Source organism: Leuciscus leuciscus (assembly GCF_965113295.1).
Source record: "Leuciscus leuciscus genome assembly, chromosome: 8".
Lineage (NCBI taxonomy): Eukaryota > Metazoa > Chordata > Actinopteri > Cypriniformes > Leuciscidae > Leuciscus > Leuciscus leuciscus.
This window is the reverse complement of record NC_138732.1, coordinates 9,517,025-9,537,526: the sequence shown is the minus strand read 5'-3', so window position 1 is coordinate 9,537,526 and position 20,502 is coordinate 9,517,025. Positions and strand designations below refer to the sequence as shown.

At 36.3% G+C, this 20,502-nt stretch overlaps 1 protein-coding gene across 1 annotated transcript; it reads right to left on the bottom strand.

The window, feature by feature from the left end:
- Positions 1–76: 76 nt before the first annotated feature.
- Positions 77–13,512, bottom strand: ube2d2l (ubiquitin-conjugating enzyme E2D 2, like). Its single transcript, XM_082177470.1, has 7 exons — positions 13,180–13,512; positions 7,678–7,741; positions 7,555–7,586; positions 7,319–7,396; positions 6,322–6,427; positions 6,107–6,200; positions 77–983 (listed from the first exon to the last, which is right to left on the bottom strand). The coding sequence occupies exons 1-7, from the start codon at positions 13,201–13,203 to the stop codon at positions 938–940; spliced, it is 444 nt and encodes a 147-aa protein (XP_082033596.1). The 5' UTR covers positions 13,204–13,512; the 3' UTR covers positions 77–937.
- Positions 13,513–20,502: the final 6,990 nt, after the last annotated feature.

Here is a 20,502-nt window from a genome sequence, read left to right as displayed (position 1 = left end):
ATAAAGTGCAACTATGAAGATAAGCAAGGTTCTCAAAATGACTTCTCTCAGGGATACCGCAGAAGGAAACACAAAATGATAGTTTAGCAACTTTATTGAGCAAACAAAATGAACAGCTAAGTGGAGCTATTAGTTGATCGGGCATCCATTGAGAGCTTCCAATCACATATTCAGTGCAATGACAGAACAGTGTTTAGGAGGATAGACAAACTAATAGCGCCCCATTCTAAAAACATCAAAAAGAGGAGAGAAAAGGAGTAACAAAATAAGTTCTCAGACTCTAAAAGTGGACATGTATTTGCTTAACATTGTCTGCAGATATTCATTTTTGGCAGACCACAGACCAATTACTTTAACTGTTCCATTAACATGCAAAATATATATTTTCCGTAACTGCTGATACAATGACGTGACTGATTTGGTAAGAAACAGTCAGATATAAGCAAGAATATATTTCACAGACCATAGTTCTTCTCATTGCTATTGTAAAAGCATATAAAAACATGAAGGCCAACCGAGCAAAAGATCGACTTTTTGAGGTACGCTGGCACCTGCAGAATCGTTGTTTCTTTTTCTGAAATAGCACCTCTAGCCAGTGGCGTGAGTCAGAAGCGTTCGATGGTTTCACCTCAGTTATGTTTTTTTCTTTTCTTATCTCAATAAAAAAGGTCTGAGCTCGTAGTTAAAACATGCTTCTTTGACACGAGCATTTTTCTGAACATAAAAGTTGGTGATCTTTGCAATATTGTGGTCTCTTTTTTTTTTTTTTACAGCATGTGAATGAAGGTTGAAAGGGGTCAAAAAACAAAACAAAAAAAACAAGCAGAACTGATATAGTCTGAATACATGAACTGTCAATTCATTGAGGGGAAGAAAAAAAAAAGAAAAAAAAAGGTTTTCCAGCTAAACTGCAGATTGGTCTGATGTTCCTCAGGTATCACATGGCGTACTTTTGAGTCCATTCCCGAGCTATTCTGTTGTACCTGTGCAAGAGAAAGAAAGAGAGATGAAGTGTGGCATTGGCGCAGAGGCACTGTCACACATGCTGGGTAAGCAGACCGTCTGCCAACTCGGCACTGGCCAACATAAACACACAGAGTGCAGAAACAGCTCAAGGTCAAACACGGTGGCATCTTCTCCATGTTTACACTATAGTCTAAACATTACTTATAGTATTTACTGTGATGCTAGTTATAGCCTGAACTGTTTACCTCAACCAAACCTTTTGTCATCAAACCTATGATAAAACCAGACATATTTAAATCAGATTTTTGTATGCATGGCCTTTGAAAGTTAAAACATACAACAACTGGCTGGTTTGTGTGAAAACTGCTTAATTTGTCATAATATAAATAGCCTAATTTATAATTTATTTCCATAAGTAATGAAAACTAATTAAATCACAATCAAAATAATACATAAAAAAGAATGCATAAATTTAAAAACACTTCAACATTGAAACCATCAACATTCGAAGTGAATTTGAGATACACATACACACACACACACTGTATATGCATGTGCGCGCACACACACGCGCACACACACACACACACACACACACACACACTACATAATATAACAAATCAATATGCAAACATTCCCCATGCATAATGTTAATAATTTCAGTAGCAAGAAAACAAATTCATTTTCAAAAACTGAAAAGACATTTTTACCAGCCATACTACCGTTCAAAAGTTTGGGGTCTGAATTATCTTGTGCTCACCAAGGCTGCATTTATTTGATGAAAAATTCAGTAAAAACTGTAATATTTTGAAATATTACTATAATTTAAGATAACTGTTTTCTATTTGAATATATTTTAAAATGTAATTTATTCCAGTGCTATCAAAGCTGAATTTTCAGCATCATTACTCCAGTCTTCAGTATCACATGATCCTTCAGAAATCATTCTATGTTGATTTGCTGCACATTTTTCAGAATTCTCTGATGAGTAGAGAGCTCAAAAGAACATTTATAAAAAATAAAAAAAAAATTTAATTTAAAAAGATATTTATTGAGGGGTTATAAATTATAAATGTCTTTACTGTCACTTTTGATCAATTTAGAGCGTCCTTGCGGAATAAAAGTTAATTAAAAAATCTTACTGAGCCAAAAAATGTAAACGGTAGTATATGTTTTACGTGTAATACGATTTGAACTACATCCAGTTATGAACTACGGTGGCCGAGAAGGGTCACAACACAAACAAACGCCACAACAACTATTATGCAGAAAACACCTCCAAATTCAGAAAACACATACAAACGCCACAACAACTACATATTCAGAAAACAACTTCGTCGATTTCACATCACGTACGCTGCAAATATTCACAGCACGAGCAAATAGGGAAACGAACTGCAAACTGCAAAGACACAACGGAAATGTTTCCAGGGGGGCCATAATCAGTGACGGCTACAAGAGGTAAGTGTTTCTCTTTTATTATGACAGACTTGTCGATGTGCTCCGATACCGAAGTGGTTTTGTGTGTTTTCAGCATATTAAGTTATTGTCCCCATAACGTATTAGTCCAGGCAGATAATTGTTAAACGTTCTGCCAACGTTGTTGGCTGGAAACTAGCTGGCTAGCTCGCTTCTGGGGCCTCATGTATCAATCTTGCGTACGCACAAAAACTTTGCGTACGCCAGCTTTCACGCTCACGGTCGTATGTACTAACAGTGAAATTAACGCGAGAATGTGCGTTCATCCACGCCAATTTCATGTCTGGCGTACGTACATTTCTCATTGTTTTTGTCCGTTGGCGACTCTTACAGGCAATGAAGTGAAGTTACAAACATTACACAACGAATTTTCGTTCTACAAGTCTATCGCACCACCACCTGTGGGAAGCATTGCTATTAATTTGCAATTTATAAAATAATTGACATAATATTGTCACACGAGCATTATGGGAATATTCTATCAATTATGCAATTAAGTAAGAACATATAAAAGCATATGCAAACTGATACAACCCTTAGTCTATGGCAATGACAGCTTTGGTTTAATGTCCACCTTTATATCAGACCATTTCTTTTTATGGTCATTTAGGGTAGACGGTGTACAGTTGAGACACCTTAAATAACTTGTGTTCGCAGCAAGCACAAGTTGTGATTTTTGCTGTGCGAGCGTATTAGAGTCCTCTTTGATCGTGGGAAATTTGAACAACGGACGCATCTCCGATCCGAAGATATCGGGGAAAGTTTTTTTTTTTCCTAAGATATGATGTTCACTTCACCATGCACTCTCCACAATGAATAGCTTTTTATCCCTATATGACTGTTAAACATAACTGGTATCACCACAAACGTTATTCTGTGCCCTAAAAACGGACATATTTCATGGTACTGTGTCATGCAAGGTAATTGCAAAATCTAGAGAAATGTGCGAGGTGGCCAGCGGGGGATTGTTGAGACACATATCTACTGTACCCCCGATAGAGTTCTATTAGGAAACACACTGTTTAGTTGTTCAGTGTGATGATAACAGGTTAAACGTCGTAATTAGCCAGCATAGGACGCAAATTAAAATAAAATTAGATATTTGTGATATTTAAACTGTGTATTATTAAGAAATATTGTTAATATCTTGTTCCTGCTTTATACATTTTAACCAGTGCTAATTTAAATAAAATGAATGAATATAAATGGATGAATAAAAAAAATGTTGCCCAATTGTTATTTTCTTTATTTGTCTTTATTTTTTATTATTTACAATGAATGGTTAGTTACCTTTACATCATTAAAAATGGGTGTCTCAACTGTACCATGCACTGTCTCAACTGTACCACATATTGGTACAGTTGAGACAAAGTTGAGACAAAAAGCACCTTATTTTTATGATCTAATTGTGGAAAATATAAACTACTTGTAGGAATTATTGATTGATAATATCTTAGTCTACAAGCTAATGAAATGTCATGTGGCATGTCATGTGGAAATTCACTTCTTTTCAGTGTCTATTTTTGTGTGGAAAATCAAAACGCAAAAAGTGTCTCAACTGTACTACTCTACAGTGCGACTTTCAGATCCCACCGGCATCAGCCAAACTCTCCCACTCATATTTTTTCCTTTTGTTATTAATTCCGGAGGACAAAGTTCCAAATAATTTTTTTTTTTTTTCGTTTCTACCTCCGATAGTAGCACCTCCTCCAATTCACTTTCTGTAAAGTTTCGTTTCTTGCCGCCATTTTATTACTGTTTTCTTTTGCCAAAGTGGACTCATTACCATATTTAAATTAATTTAATTAAGGGAGGAGACTGGGTGGGGCGTTGTGCTCGTGCATGTGCGCTCAATTTTACGTTAACTGGGATGTACAAAGAGAATATGCGTGGGATCCTTCGTACGCAGAGATTCATACATCTGGTTTTTTTTGTGCGTACGCACATTTACAGCTTTGTCCGTACGCAATGTTTTAGTATGAATTCAACGCAAGTCTTTGTACATGAGGCCCCTGGTCACTAAATAGATGCATTACCGGCATTTTTACATTGTTGTCCTGATATCTGAACTATTTATTTATTTTTCAGATTGAAATGTTCTGTCCGTTTTGTGCTGCAAACCACTTCGGTATCAGAGCACATCGACAAGTCTGTCATAATAAAAGAGAAACACTTACCTCTTGTAGCCGTCACTGATTATGGCCCCCCTGGAAACATTTCCGTTGTGTCTTTGCAGTTTGCAGTTCGTTTCCCTATTTGCTCGTGCTGTGAATATTTGCAGCGTACGTGATGTGAAATCGACGAAGTTGTTTTCTGAATATGTAGTTGTTGTGGCGTTTGTATGTGTTTTCTGAATTTGGAGGTGTTTTCTGCATATGTAGTTGTTGTGGCGTTTGTTTGTGTTGTGACCCTTCTCGGCCACCTTAATGAACACCATCAATAACATTAGAGCATCCAGTAGTATGAACACCTACTAGTGGTGACCAACAATTCTGCAACATGGTGACGTCCAGAGATTAGTAAGCCTTTTTCATGCTCACACAAAAACACTCTCCCACGATACCTTGCTCACCTTAACCCCTATAACATGGCATATTTCTCTGTCCATTCCCTGGCTAGTTTATTATACCTGAAAGGAGACATCAAACTATTCACACTACCTAAAAGTAGGGGTGTGAATGATGATACACTTCGCTCACGAGACGATACACGATATTAGCTCCACAAGAACAAGACGAGACAATATTTTAACACTTTTTTTTTTTTTTAAGAAATGCCGAAATATAAGACTGGAAAAATAGTCTTTTATTCGACTGAAAGTAACAAAATGCTAAATAATGCAGGTGCATTTTGTAATGTTTTAACTATTATCATCTTTTATAAACACCAGAGGGTCGTGGTGTAAATACAGAGGTCCCAAAGTTTTAGCTTGATAGTTGAGTTGGGGGAAAATGACTTAATGTTAATATTTCTGGTCTCGTCGAAAGTTACGAATTACATTACATGAATCACGTAAAATATATATATATTTTTTTTAAATAGCAAAATAAGACAAGTTTATTATTTTGCATCCTTGATTACTTGTCAGTTCTTTACCAGTTATTGTAAAACCGCTGTCAAATATGAAATGTTTAGTTTAGCTACTTATATCATATGTACTATGACCGTTAACTAAAGCAGTGATTCGCGCTCAGCCGCTTTTGTGAACATAAAGCCTGCCTACTTTGATTTGATTGGTCATCTCAAACATTTTGACATCAACGAGCGGTGTTAGACCGCTGAGGCAGCTCAGATGAGAATGTTGGTTATCTTGGTGTTGTGTGATATCTTTGCAGCACCAAAGTAGAGTTGATATTAGGCAATTATTTTACAACCTTTATTATATACACTTCAGAGGAATGAAGAGGTCCGGACCTCAATGGTGGGTACTGGGTACAGCCCTGTATGCAAGCACTGTACAAGGTTTTGCCACAAACTCAATTCCGTCATCCTGATATCGTGAGACAGCTTTTTAACCTCAATGAGAAATATCGCGAGACCTTGTGGTACAAGATCTTGTCACACCCCTATCTAAAAGGCATCTCTATTACTCTCTATTCATCTCTAAAGAACAAACAGCCTGGATTTATTTATAAGGCTCAAGACAAACAAATACACTTACTTTTCATTGTCTGTTTTATAGATACGTGCTATCTCTGGCACTAATGGATCATCTGGGTTTGGATCACATAACAGTGAGCAGATGGACAATAGAACTGCAACAGAAAGAAGAGAGAGGTTGGCACATCTACTGGCTATCCAATAAAATGACTCTTAAGAAAAAGGTTTTATGTTAAGGTTAGTGATTGTGTTCTCTGTTAATTTTAATTGGCTCACCTTTAGAGATAGTTAACGCAGGAGACCACTGTGACCTTAGAATATCCAAACAGATGCTGCCATTACTGTTAATATTTGGGTGATAAATTCTTGTGGTGAAAGCAACCTGCAAATAAGAGGGTGAAACAGACGGTCAGACCGCATACATTTCAAACCAACTGATATTTTACTGTAGATCTCTAGAATAGCAGCAGGTTTCTCTCGGGGAACCTGACTATGTGCAAAATGCTGCTAAAGCCGGACTCAGACTGCAGGAGTTTTTAAATCTTAACCGATTGTGAATTCTGGTTGCATCACGCACAAAAGGAGAATCTTCGCAGATTTTCTTCTTTCAAATCTCAAACCTGCGCACACTGCAAGATTTAAAAATCATGGTGCATCACAGACTACAAGATATCATGCCAGCTTTAGCACCTCACGTGATCTCACGGAGAAGAGGATGTAAACAAAATGGATACTGTGTTGCGGCAACATTATATGAGGAGACGTTATAAAGTTAGTCGTGTTGTTGGCATATTTCGTCCAGCCGTTCCTCCATCTCCATTGTCCACCGAACCCTCACAGCTGTTTGTTGTTTCGCGGTCGCCATTTCAAAAGTCCCGTCGCTTCTCTCTCCTTGTAGACTTGTCTCTCATTAGCTATTGTGGAAGTATTGACATAATCATAATCATCCCGATTTAAAATCCTAAATATCAAACATGTTTGATATTGGCCGGGCGGCCGGGCGGCCCGAAGTGTCCGCAAGCAGAGCAGGAGGTTTGAGATTTGATCTGTAAACACCTCACATTAACCAGATAATCGGGGCCGAACATTGGAACCGACTGATGCCCTGAACGCGGTTTTTCTGAATGGCAGGAGGGGTAAATCGGCTTGAAACTCCTGTAGTCTGAGCCCGGCTGTAGATGCGCAAAAAAATAAATAACCTTGACAATCTTATTCAAATTTACTCTTTACAGACAGATTAAACCTGAAGGTTGTTTAAATACTTGACTCTTGCCTTAGGTGGTTTGAAAGGGTAGTCTGTAGGAAAATGAATTGTCAAGAAAAACACACCCCCTTGATATGGACTGTCATTCTGTAAAGAAAAAGAAAACACAACAAGAACAATGTTACACGATTTCCGTGACTTCCTTTAGTGAATTCAGTGTTATAACAGTACAGACACTGCATGCAAATAAATGCCACAATCCATCATTAACATGCATATGCAAATAAGGACATATATCCACTTACAGGTCCCATAATTGTTGCTTGCCAGTGAAACACTGCAAATAAAGAGCAAGAAACGTCTCATTACGGTGAGCTCTGTGATGTGCTCGGATACAGGTAATGAAAACAAACAGCGAAATCACTCACGGTCATCTCCAACCGGCCCTGCTGAGCACTGCGCTGGGGGGTCCCGGCCCAGATCAGTCAGTTCCTAAAGACAGAGAGGATGCATCAGTATTGGACAGGATCTTTTATTTTCTTCCTAATTCTGGGTATCCAATCAACTATGTCATCTTTCATCCATCAATACAGTTTCCACAGATTTCATTCCTGAGGTAAAACGGCAAAATGAAAAATACGTTTTCCATTGCTCCCATGTTTCATGTCACTCATGATGATAAAAAAAAGTGCTCATATTTTATATAATTATACAAATTATTGATAGAATTATATAAAGCTAGTTGACTTTTTGGAAGCTAACATGTTCTGTGACAATTATTTTAACAATACAGTATTCTTATTCTTTCATAAGTCTTATACATGCAGCTTTATAACCTCATAATATTTCAGAGTCTACATGAAACGTGTCAAAAAAAATTCAATTTCATCTCTTACACAGTAGGGCTGTGTGTAAAATGGAAAATCTTCTTGAGTAACCAATAACCTACTTTGTTTGAAGCAATTAAGCAATATACAAGACAGTCTGTGCAAACGTTCAGTCATCACAGTCGTTACACAGCTGTATAATAATTTAGTTTTTACAACTAGAGTCTTATGCCACTATCAGGACAAGTAAGACATGATACCAGTTATAATGTACCATGCTCTGATTGATCGTCTCTTTTAATGTACTGGGATAAGCAATCGGGTTTTGATTCCAAGTACATTATCAGTCATTGTGTCAGTTATCTGGTTCTATTATAATTCACATTTAGCCATTTAAACAGCTGAAATCTAAGATGTCTCTGTAGGAAACTGTAGTTTCATTTTAATCCAGATGCATTCCTCTTCCAGACAGACCACACGTAATTAATGAACTGTCACAACTATGCGCTCTTCTGTCCCCGAGGCCCAAACTGTTGACCCCGGAGAACAATCAGAGCGGAGACTCATGTGTCAACAGGATAAGATAGGAACAGTGGACAGATTATCCTTTAATTTCACATGCTCTCACCCTTTACTGATGTGAATACTGACAGCTTTCTCAACTCTTGAAAAAACAGGCAGGAAATGACAGTCATGATGTCTTCTTTATGTAACTTTACAAAGAACATCAGAAGTTGATTGAGCAAAATGTTCTTTTGGTTTCCTCACAGTCACCTAAAGACCACAAACGTCAGCAAATTCATAAAAAAAAATCTAAGGATCACTTCAAACCGTTTTGATTTTAGTCTCAGAATATGTCATATTCAGAGAAGCCTGTTGTGACGTATCCCCTTGTACCTACCGGTAGTTAATATACTTTTATGAGTAAATGTGATTTCACCAAGTACATTTCAATCAACCAATCAGATATGAGGGACAGGTTTAGGCTTGCAACCAGGGTTAGGTGCTTCTCCTATCATTTCCCTCTGATTTTATGGATAAGTGATGGGTTAGGTTTAGGGGTAGGGATAGGGATAGGCTTAGGACTACATTTTTGGACAGGAATGATGCTCCAGGATCAGCAAAATAGGTTGATCCAGACGGGTTATTATAAAGACAAACCAATTGAAGTTATTTTGCCACACAACAACCAAATATACATTCTAACAATAATACAGTGTTTGATCACGATTTTGGAAGCCTCTACAATAAGAGCTGGTCTAATGGCTAGGTCACGCTGCCCCAATAAACATTTCAAACATTCTGCAGTTGATTCTTAGATTTATAATGTTGGGAAACAAAACTCAAGTTCACACTCTCTCAACAATTTTTTTTTTTTTTAGATAACACTTTTACTTGTACTATTTTGAAAGGGGCTTTAAAGAATAGCCTACTATCCAGAAAAGATATTCACGAAGTAACTTATGAAATGTGCCTACAAAGACATTTTATAATATTTTAAAAGATTTATATTTCAAATAAATGTTCTTTTGAAGTTATTAATCAAAGAATCACAGGAATAAATTACATTTTAAATTATATTCAAATAGAAAACAGCTATTTTAAATTTGAATACTATTTCACAATATTTACTGTATTTTTGATGCAAACATTGAATGTTATTATTAGTAATATATAAGCATTCTTTTAATAATGATAAAAATAAATGCATATCAGCATCATGTAACCTAGATTATATTATTGTAGTACAATTGCTTTAGTTATAATTTATTATTATTGCATCAAAAACAAAAATATACCAAAATAGCCTAATCTTAACAATCATGTTAAACCCAAATAAACCAACATTGTCCAATCAACTCCCTACAATATCAGCACTTGATTAAGATCTTCAGGTAGCACAGATTTCAATGTTTCTGCTTTGGCTAGATTTCTAGGTGAAATAGGGTCAAAGTGTTCACAATAAGGTGTATAGGCTTAGCTGTGGAGTAGAATCATTTTTATGATGCTTCGCAATGCTGTGAACATTTCTGCATCCATGCATAAAAACAAAAGAAACGATTTAAAAAAAAAAAAGGAATTAGATTGGCCTATAATAATTATGTTAATAAAAAATATGTGTTTTTTTCTTAAGGCTTAAGACATTTAGGTCTTAATAAAATAAACCTGCTACTCAATGTTAATCAAGCACCAAAAGAAAAGAGGGAATCTCTCACTGCTCTTGACTGAATAACTTTCGTAGCTTTAATAATAATCAATTTATTTGTAGGCCTAATTAATAGACTAAAAAAGACTATGCAGTGATTTTTAAATCTGATTATTTGATTTCTGTATTATGTCTTTCCTGAATCCTTCAGTTAAATGGATGTAAAATGAAAAAAAGTAAAGCACTGTGAATTTAATTTGTTTCTTATATTGTGTTATATTAAATCTATTCTGTGCATTAGGTCTTAATAAAATAAACCTGCTACTCAATGTTAATCAAGCACCAAAAGAAAACAGGGAATCTCTCACTGCTCTTGACTGAATAACTTTCATAGCTTTAATAATAATCCATTTATTTGTAGGCCTAGCCTAATTAATAGACTAAAGACTATGCAGTGATTTTTAAATTTGATTTCTGTATTATGTCTTTCCTGAATCCTTCAGTTAAATGGATGTAAAATGAAAAGAAAGAGCACTGTTAATTTAATTTGTTTCTTATATTGTGTTTGTTCTGTGTTATTTGCATCTTTGTTATTATTTTCAATAAAGATATACAAAAAATAACTATATTGTGATTATTAATACAGTAATTATTAAGAAAAGAAAAAGATCGAGAATTGTTTCGAATTGAATCCTGTGGCAAGTAAAGATTCACACCTCTCATAAGGCGTAGTACACTTGCCCTGGTTTAAGTAATAATGAAGAATGTTGGCACAATAAACTAGTCTTCTGATCTCTGGCCACACCTAGGCATTTAGACAACAAGGAAATAACTACCGTTCTAGATCTTTCGGTCTCTCTGTATGGGAAAATACAGTGACTATATAAACCACTTCTGAGAAAATAGCAAGTTTCTGAGAATTCATGTAGGCCTATGCGAAGTGCAGGCAACCCTCTGGCAACGCTTGCCTGTGCCTGTGCGTGTGAACATGTGACCATACAGGAAATAGAGGTCATAGCTTTCTTTGATGATGAGAATGTCTGAGATGGAAACAACAAAACAAATACAGGTAGACTCACGGTTTAGTTCATAATACTGTTGACAGGTTGCACATCTCTGAATACAAAACCAGTTGACGAACATACAAATGCCTATGAGAACATCAGTTGCTCAGACCTGAAAGATTATGGGTAAAAATTAAAACCACAGACTGATATTGTTTTTTTGTTTCGTTTTTTACCGGTATCATACCTAATTATTGTCCTCCTACAACCATTTTGAAGAACCAAATTTATTTCTACTTTTTGACAATAAAAAAAGATTCATTAGACTGCAACATACAGGCTACATTAAACACTGTATTATTAATTATAATATACAAATAAGAATAATTAGAAAATGTATTCTGAATTAAAAAACAAAAATGGCATAATTTAGCTGTACGAACTTGTTGAAACGTCTTTGCTGCGAGAAGCAAAATAATCAAACATGGATCTGAGATTCCCTTAGATACATCTCTGAGGTACTAATGAGGAACTTAACCGGTCTAAACTAGAAACTAAACAGTCAGTCACAAGCCACACGAGAAAAACAGAGTTAAATCAAGGCCAATCTGTGTAAATAACATTTCAGCTTATTGTAATTGACAGACTAATGCCAGATCAACAAAAATTGTCATCCTTAAAGCTGCCTGGATGACATGTGTGGAGGAAGAGTGTGTTTACGAGAGTCAATGTACGACACCGATTCAGCCAACCAATATAGGACAGTGTGAACATCAGCACTAACAGTAGCAGCTATTTTTACGTCTGCATACTTCAGATGAGGGTGTGGGGAATAAACCAGCCCTCCCACTAGAGATAGGTCTACACGTTGCTGGTATTTTCAACCAGTCGTCTGGGTGCCTTCTTTCAATATCTGCCATACTTTTAATTTCCCTATTAAACAACCCAAAGCCCTGAAAACTGATTGATATGGGTACAACAAGCCACAGAAAGTGGGACCAACTCAGTATTTGGCCGTCTGCCTGCAAACAATCTGCTGTGTCAGTCTAATTCATAGAAGCTCTCAAAGTCAGCGAAACAGGTGAAAATGATCCTTTCGCCAAGTTCAACAACTTCACGCTGGTATGGGCCGGATATTTCCGATTGGAGTATTATGGGCTCATAGTAGCTTTCCAGGAAGCACTTCTAGCATTAGCAATGACGCAAAAGTTCTTGTTGCGTTTACCAAAACAAAAGAACATCACTATTAAAAGAGATGAGAACAACCCAAAGAACTAACTAGTCAGCATTATATGCCCATAGGATTTACTCAAAATCAGTAATGCAGATCCTGTCCCAACCAGTAACGTTACTTCTGTGGCTGAGATGATTCATAAATATTATTCGCCTGAACCAACACCATGAGTTAAAACATGAGAAATCCCATAAGGTTGTGTTTACCTGGATGTGACTCACAGAGGAAACACATCCACATAAAATCCCCCTCATCCACCTTCTAAAATCTGATTCCAGTATTTCCTCTGTTTTTAACCAGTAATATGAGGAATGTCGTATAGTTATTTTAGCTTTAACTATTACAATGTGGCACCTGTCTTTATGGGTATTACATGTAACTTAATGAATTAATTAACAGATTAGATAGATAGATAGATAGGTAGATAGATAGATAGATAGATAGATAGATAGATAGATAGATAGATAGATAAAAAACGTCGGCATTCCTTTTTGAGGTAAGTTAACAATAATACAATAAACAACAACAACATATTATTATTATTATTATTAATAATAATACTAAACATATTAAAACAAAAACAGCCTACATTCATAGCCAAGCCTGCTATCCTCATAGCATTTGTTAACATAGGCTATCTTTCTATAACATATCCAGCGAAAAACCAAAGGGTTTGGGCAGTGAATTTAAAATTATTAACATAAAATTAAATATTTTACCTTGTGAATTCGTTTTAATGCCATTCTGTGAGTGTACTGGGCTCCCGAGGCCGAGGAAAGAGGAGATTTATCCGGCTAGCTGCGGTTAGCTGTGCTCGCTAGCCAGACACTACAGATCCAACAGAAACCCGAAGAGAACGAAACGGAAACGAACAAAATGAGCCGTTAAAATGGACCCACGGAATCCCAGCTGTTCGAGCGATAATAATCCTAACGAGAATGAAAGAAATATTGAGTATGACCGGGAAGGCCTGTATTTCAATACTGAACACTTGTATAGGTATGTGTGTGTCTCCACCTCCTCTCTCTCTCTCTCTCTCTCTCTCTCTCACTCACTCTCTCACTCTCTCTCTCTCTCTCTCTCTATCTCTCTCTCTTTACAAAATGTCCTCTTTCTCACTCCCTCTATCTGTCCTGACGTCTACGCACACAGCATCAGTTTGCGGAAATGTTGTGTTAAATGCTGGAAGCAGTGAATAACAGAGAGGAAAGGGCATTACGAAACAGTCTTACAAAATATGAGGATTTGTGTCAGGGTTCTTTCTCTCTTTTTAGTGGTTGTGTCTCAGAACCTAGTGCCTACTGACAGCAAGTTAAAGTCTCAATGAAATCAAAATAGAAAATTCTGTATTTATTGTAAATTACATTTATCTCCGCACATCATTATTTTAATTAATTTTTTAATTCATCATTATTATTTTTTATCTTTTTATCTTTATCTTTAAGTAAAATAACTTCCCCTCTTGCAACAACGGCTGCATCCAAAATCGGATATTTCCCTACTATAGACTATAGGCAAACAGTCTACATGTTATGTCCAAATTCACAGTAGGCTACTCATAAAAGAGTAGGCAAAAAGTACCTGGATGACTTACTCAGGGGCGTAGCACCAAATGTTGGGCCCCGGTCGCAGAACCAAGAGGTGGGCCCCTCACAACACCAATATATATCAATATATCTTTGTGGGGCCCCCCCTTCGCCAAGGGCCCCTGTTACTCAGTTCCACTATTACCCCCTGTCTGACGCCCAACTTACTAGCCTACTAGGCTACTTGCACGGGAACACGGGAGAGGATTTATGAATGGCAGTAAAGCGACACAACTGACCCCGGAAGGTCACATGATAATGACAGCATGGCAGATAAAGTAGGCTACGTCCATTCATACTACACACTATAACATACTTTTTTAGGCGGCGGCTGTTAAGTAATTAGGCCTATACCTACTGAAGAGAGTATGCGATTTCGGACGCAGCCACTATCTTGCGTCAACCTGTCACTCACATGACATCACTGCATTAGCAAACCAAAACCATACAACGACCCAATCAATTTCAGATGGACAAAATCAAGTCCCGGCCTACATTTCTTCTTGATCAGAGGCATTTTCACTCGGATATACATCACGAAAAGACTATCGCAAATTCTGTTTCATGCCAACTTTAAAGACAAATGTATTGTTCCATATGTAAACCTATATAAATATAAAAACCTATAGCCTATAAATATAAAAATACACGATTACATAAATAGGCCTACACACACAACACAATAGCCAGAGAAGCTCATTGTGAAATCCGCAAAAAAAGGGGCAGTGATGGCATCTTCCTTCCTTCCTTCCTTCTGAAAACTCACAGACAACCATGGCTGGGGCAGGTTTCACAAAGCTATTTTAAACCGGTCTATAGTGTTAGACAAGTCTAAAATTTGCTCATATACTAGTCTAATAAAAGTTAGACTGTTTCGCAAAAATAAAGACTGACTTAATTTAGAACAAAAAAAATTAGACACCTTAACCCCAGGCTAACTTAGGTCTGTTACCTTGGCAACCAGCAGTAACAATCAGTTACATTACAAACAGCCAAAAGAAAAGGGAAAATGGCTCATAATTTAAACATTTCTTCTTGTTACTACATTCTCTGCTAAATTTCCCAAGTAAAATGTCCTTGTAACAGTTATACTCCTCCAACAAACACAAATTTTCCGCTGGGGTAAACTGCACTGAGCGGTTCGATCCGCCATGTTTTTTTTTTATTGTTTTTTTTTACCCAGAATGCATTGCAGTGTAGTCCTACTTAAGATAGTCAGAATCTTAAGTGCTTTGTGCAACGGTCTGATTTAGATGTCTATCTTAAGTCTGACTATCTCTAAGCCATATCTCAAAGTCTATCTTTGTGAAACCGGCCCCTGGACTATAGATTTGGCCATTGGGGCCAGTTTCCTGAGGCCTCAGACTTCCAGGGCCTGTCAATCATCATCTGGCAGAAGGACCCTGGTTGGTCAGTAAGACCTCAAATTATTTTGTTATAGTCTACCCTTGCCAGAAATTTTGTGCACTGCGGGAACAATTTCATCTTGGGAATTTAAATTTACATTGACCTAAATAGTGTGCTTTAACCCTTCTGAGCTGTAAAAATATTCCACATTCTTAATACCAATATAAAAGTGGTATGATTTCGATCTTTACATTAATTAAATTAGTGGAAATTGTACAATTTCAAAACAGTAGGCTATACTATCTTGGTACTTTGCTATCTTTCAATATCTTGATAGAGGAATTTGCTTTAAATCTCTCCTACTTGGCCCACAATTCTGTCAGTTGTGCATGGTCCTTCTTGAGGTGTCGGCAATTAGTTAAAGACTAAATTAATTACAGTGTTTATATTTATCTTCTTGTGGAGGCGATTTTGCTAGCAGCATTTCTGCCTGCTTTATTTACTGTTTCTACAGTTTTTAGCATTAAATATAAGGTTGTTTATGTCTGTCCCTCTGTGCGCATGCGTAAGCGTCAGTTGCGCGGGTGAGTGGAACGAGGCTGTAGCTTTTCCTCTTAACTTTAACGGTTAGTCAGTCAGTTTTCTGTGTTTCTCACTGTTTGCAGTTGAACGATCACATAACGCCATATGTATATGACACACAGGGCAATGATGATATAGATTAGGTGAGGTAGGTAGAGGACATTACATGATGACATTTAGGGAGGGAATGTTCCACATGCCATGCGCGTCATTTGGCAAAGTCAGCTTGTTGTCAATTAGTAGCTAGGCTACTTGTTCCAGCAATTATGCAACATGTAATGTGTAAAATACTACTACATAACAGGCTTGAGCAGATTTCAACCTGCCATTGAAGGAAGAGTTAGCATGCATTCCTTTAGCAGTTCACTCAAATCTGCTTTGTTAAAATATTTTATAAATTTTCATATTTAAGTGACAAGGTCATTATATTTCTTGTTCTTCAATATCAATTTAATAAGAATGTGTTTATTGGCAGCAGTTGATTATGATTATTCAATTATTGTACATAAACTCTTCACATAACAGACTGCATAAAATGGATTTTCTATTAATTACTTGCTTATTTTATGACCCAGTACATTACATCACTTTGTTATTTTTAGTTTTTCAAGTTTGACATGTTAGATCGGTTTCTGTGCTCAAAGCAATTAAAAGAGAACTTGTTCCACAGAAACAGGCAACATATTTTATTTGGTCTAGAGATTTACAGTGTCTTACTCGTCAAAATTCCATTTCCAAAACACTGTGATTGTCTTTTATCTGTACAACTTAAATGTACATTTTAACTTTGAGTTGTAAAATATATGATCCATTATAGTTAGGCTTTATGAATCTTATTGACCAATTTGCGTGTTCTACAAAAGCTCTAGAGAAAATCTGCATTTCTCATTATTTCTTTTTCTATCACATTCCTTTCAAAATATGGTCTCCTGCAATCATTTAGATCACTTTAAATGTGCAACGATTTATTGATATTAAATTAGGACCTCAAGAGTTTTTGCCGAAGGTGAAAATAGACAGTTTATGTACATTGTTAATGTTATCAAGTTAATTTTGGGTTTCGAACAATTGGAAATTATATCCAGTCCTATATTTGCATAATGTATAAAACATTCAGGTGGTTTATGAATTTTATTTATAATCAAGGAAAAGAGGTCAAAATAAACAACAGCACAACAAGTTTACAGGCATGTTTGTTCTGTTTGCAGGAATTGCAAGTGGACACCAGTCTTACATTTATCTTGCAATGAAACACAGAAGGAAGGTTTGTATATTTTTGTCTATGATATTTAATGTTTGTGATCTTCATGGTTTTAACACTAGATGGTGCTCTTTATCTTAAAGGAAACATTAAAGTCTCGCAGCGGTTTGTTTTATGCAGCAGAATGTACAGCAGGAAATCAGCCCATGTTTAAACTGGAATGTACAATCAATCCTTTGAATGTTTTGAAAGGGTTTACCAGCTAAACTAGTTCTGATTCTCTTGTGACCTTTGATTGTAAAAACGTTTGTTTTTACTTCCTACTTTTGCTTTTCAAGGGATAAAGGTGGATATATGTTTCTGTTTATTCCCCTTTATAGTGCCATACATCAAACACACACACACACACACACACACACACACACACACACACACACACACACACACACACACACACACACACACACACACACACACACACACACACACACACACACACCATTGATTTTATATCGGGATAATGATATTTTCTATGGCCCAACCCCTAAACCATACCCATCACAGAAATATATGTGTATATATACAGTACAGGCCAAAAGTTTGGAAACATTACTATTTTTAATGTTTTTGAAAGAAGTTTCTTCTGCTCATCAAGCCTGCATTTATTTGATTAAAAATACAGAAAAAAAATGTAATATTGTGATATATTATTACAATTTAAAATAATTGGTTTTCAATTTATACTTTAAATTATCATTTATTTCTGTGATGCAAAGCTGAATTTTCAGGATCATTACTCCAGTCTTCAGTGTCACATGTGACATCCAGTCTATCACATGATCCTTTAGATCCTTTACATGATTCCTTTTTTCTTTTTTTTTCTTTTTTTCTTTTTATTTATCAAAGTATCCTAAAAAAGTATCACAGGTTATGAAAAAATATTAAGCAGCAGAACTGTTTCCAACTTTGATAATGAATCATCATATTAGAATGATTTCTAAAGAATCATGTGATAGGAGTAATGATCCTGAAAATTCAGCTTTGCATCTCAGAAATAAAGGATAATTTAAAGTATAATAAATTGAAAACCAATTATTTTAAATTGTAATAATATATCACAATATTACATTTTTTTTCTGTATTTTTGATCAAATAAAAAGAATCCATATTACAAAAATAAAACAACGCAAATATTACAAAATGTGACATTAAAAAGTGTATAAATCACTTTTTCTAAACTAACACTGTCCAACAGTGACACCTGCAGGTAAAGTTACAGCGGTGGTCTGTGTCTCTCTTGCCTCCCCTGCGCCCATTGAGTTTTAACAGACCCCCTAATGCATGTGTTGTGGGGTAATTAAGGGTAATTTCTCACAGTAAACTGCCATGCAGGCTAGAATTGCGAAACATTATTGGATAATTCTTATAATTTACATTTCTCTGGGCCAATCGGAATCTTAGCACTTTTTCTCTTGGCCAATCGGAATCTTAGCACTTGCGTCATAATCTTGAAGCACACACACCATGGCCCTGTCCCAAATGGCGCACTTCATGCGGACTTTCGGTCTCGTGGACTTGAATTGCGCGTGCTCGCTGAGTCTACGAGTCCGTAGGCCGTCCCATTCAGCATTTTACCGCTCTGAAGTGTGCTCAGCAGCGCCCCCTTTGTACCCTTGAAGCGGTCTTCCACGAAGCCCGCATAGATGCAGGCTCCACGCACTTTAACTACCCAGGAATCCTTGCGAAAGGCCAATCAGACAACAGATGGGAGGAGATTTCACTCACGGATAATTGTTGACATGGCTGAGAAGAAAATATTACTGTTTTTATGACCTAAATGTACATTTTACCAGTTGTTACCTACAGTTTATACAAACATTATGGTCATCGACCAGTGGTTGATGTCTCAAACATAATAATAGCGTGTTTAATAATACGATCGCATTATGATTCATTAAACCGAATTGCAGGGCTTTACTGAGTCATATGTAAACATAGTATGAATATTGAAACCTGTAAATTGAAAAAAAAAATGTTTAAATTCTGTTTTAAAATTGTAATCTTAGTTCAAATGGAACATTATGTATTATTATGTACAACCAGGCTTGGGAGGGTTACTTTAAAAATGTATTCCGTTACAGTTACAAATTACTTCATAAAAAAAGTATTCAGTAACGTAATCCAAGTACTATAATATGAAAGTAATGTAACTGATTACTTTGGGATTACTTCAAGGTCACATATATAAATAAAGTCAAGCAAGAAGAAATATATAAAAAATTTTTTTTTAAAGAATTTGGTCCAGTGTACAATATTTGCAAAATATACACACATGCCTGAAATGTATTTATGTAAAGGGCTATACAGACATCTAGTGGCTAATGTATGGTATTACAGATTATTTTGTTTTATTTTTAACTAATTTTTAACTAAAAAATAAAAACTCAACATTTACATTTTTTACACAATCTACATATTAGTTTATTTTAAAATAGGCCTACATGTTGACTAAAGCCGTGATCTTTCTTAATTTGCCTGACTGGACGTGGGGCGTTGGCAGTGGGAGTTCCCCTACGTTACCTAGACAGCGAACATCCCGTTACGTGAGAAAAGATAAGAAAGGACATTTTGGGTACTAAAAAAACTACTCTCCTAATTTCTACAAAATAGCAGCGGAATTTCCATGAATTAAAAGCGATTTTACCCGCAGGCAGCATCGTTTCTACTAGCAGCAGTGATTCAATCTGCGTCTGAGGAGATTGTAGACAGCTGTTATTTGCACACGCACCAGCGGGTGGCACACGTGAGTCATTACCGGCAACCGAACCAGGAACTACTGTACAATCAAGCAGCGCTTAATATAGTGTTATTATGCCCAAATACTTATTTAGTTTTAAATGAAACCATTGTAATCCTGAAAGTATTCCCCCTTTTTTCAAAATGTAACTATAATCTGATTACTATGTTTTTTGACGTAACTGTAACGGATTACAGTTACTGGATTTTTGTATTCTGATTACATAACGCCGTTACATGTATTCCGTTACTCCCCAACCCTGTGTACAACTGTATACATCATTTAAATAAGCATGATTTATCTATTGTCTAATGCCCAGGTGATATGCACAATATCAAAATATAGAACTGTAAAATTAGGCTGTGTAGTGGACATGCAGATAAGACGTCGGAGCGCAAAAATGTGATTTCTCCTGTCCAACAACAACCAGACCGTTATTTCCGGCATGCCGAGCGAGTCTGTCCCAAAAATACCTCTCAATGCGCCCTCGTGGACTCGCGCCAAGGGCCCTATAGGTCTGCACTACATG

Bases quoted from the DNA above. Each gene is read 5' to 3' on its own strand.
- ube2d2l (XM_082177470.1), bottom strand. From the start codon at position 13,203: ATGGCATTAAAACGAATTCACAAG. The intron at 7,742-13,179 runs GTAAAATATTTA...CTCTGTCTTTAG, and splicing joins CATTAAAACGAATTCACAAG to GAACTGACTGATCTGGGCCG. The intron at 7,397-7,554 runs GTAAGTGGATAT...TTTTCTTTACAG, and splicing joins AAGCAACAATTATGGGACCT to AATGACAGTCCATATCAAGG.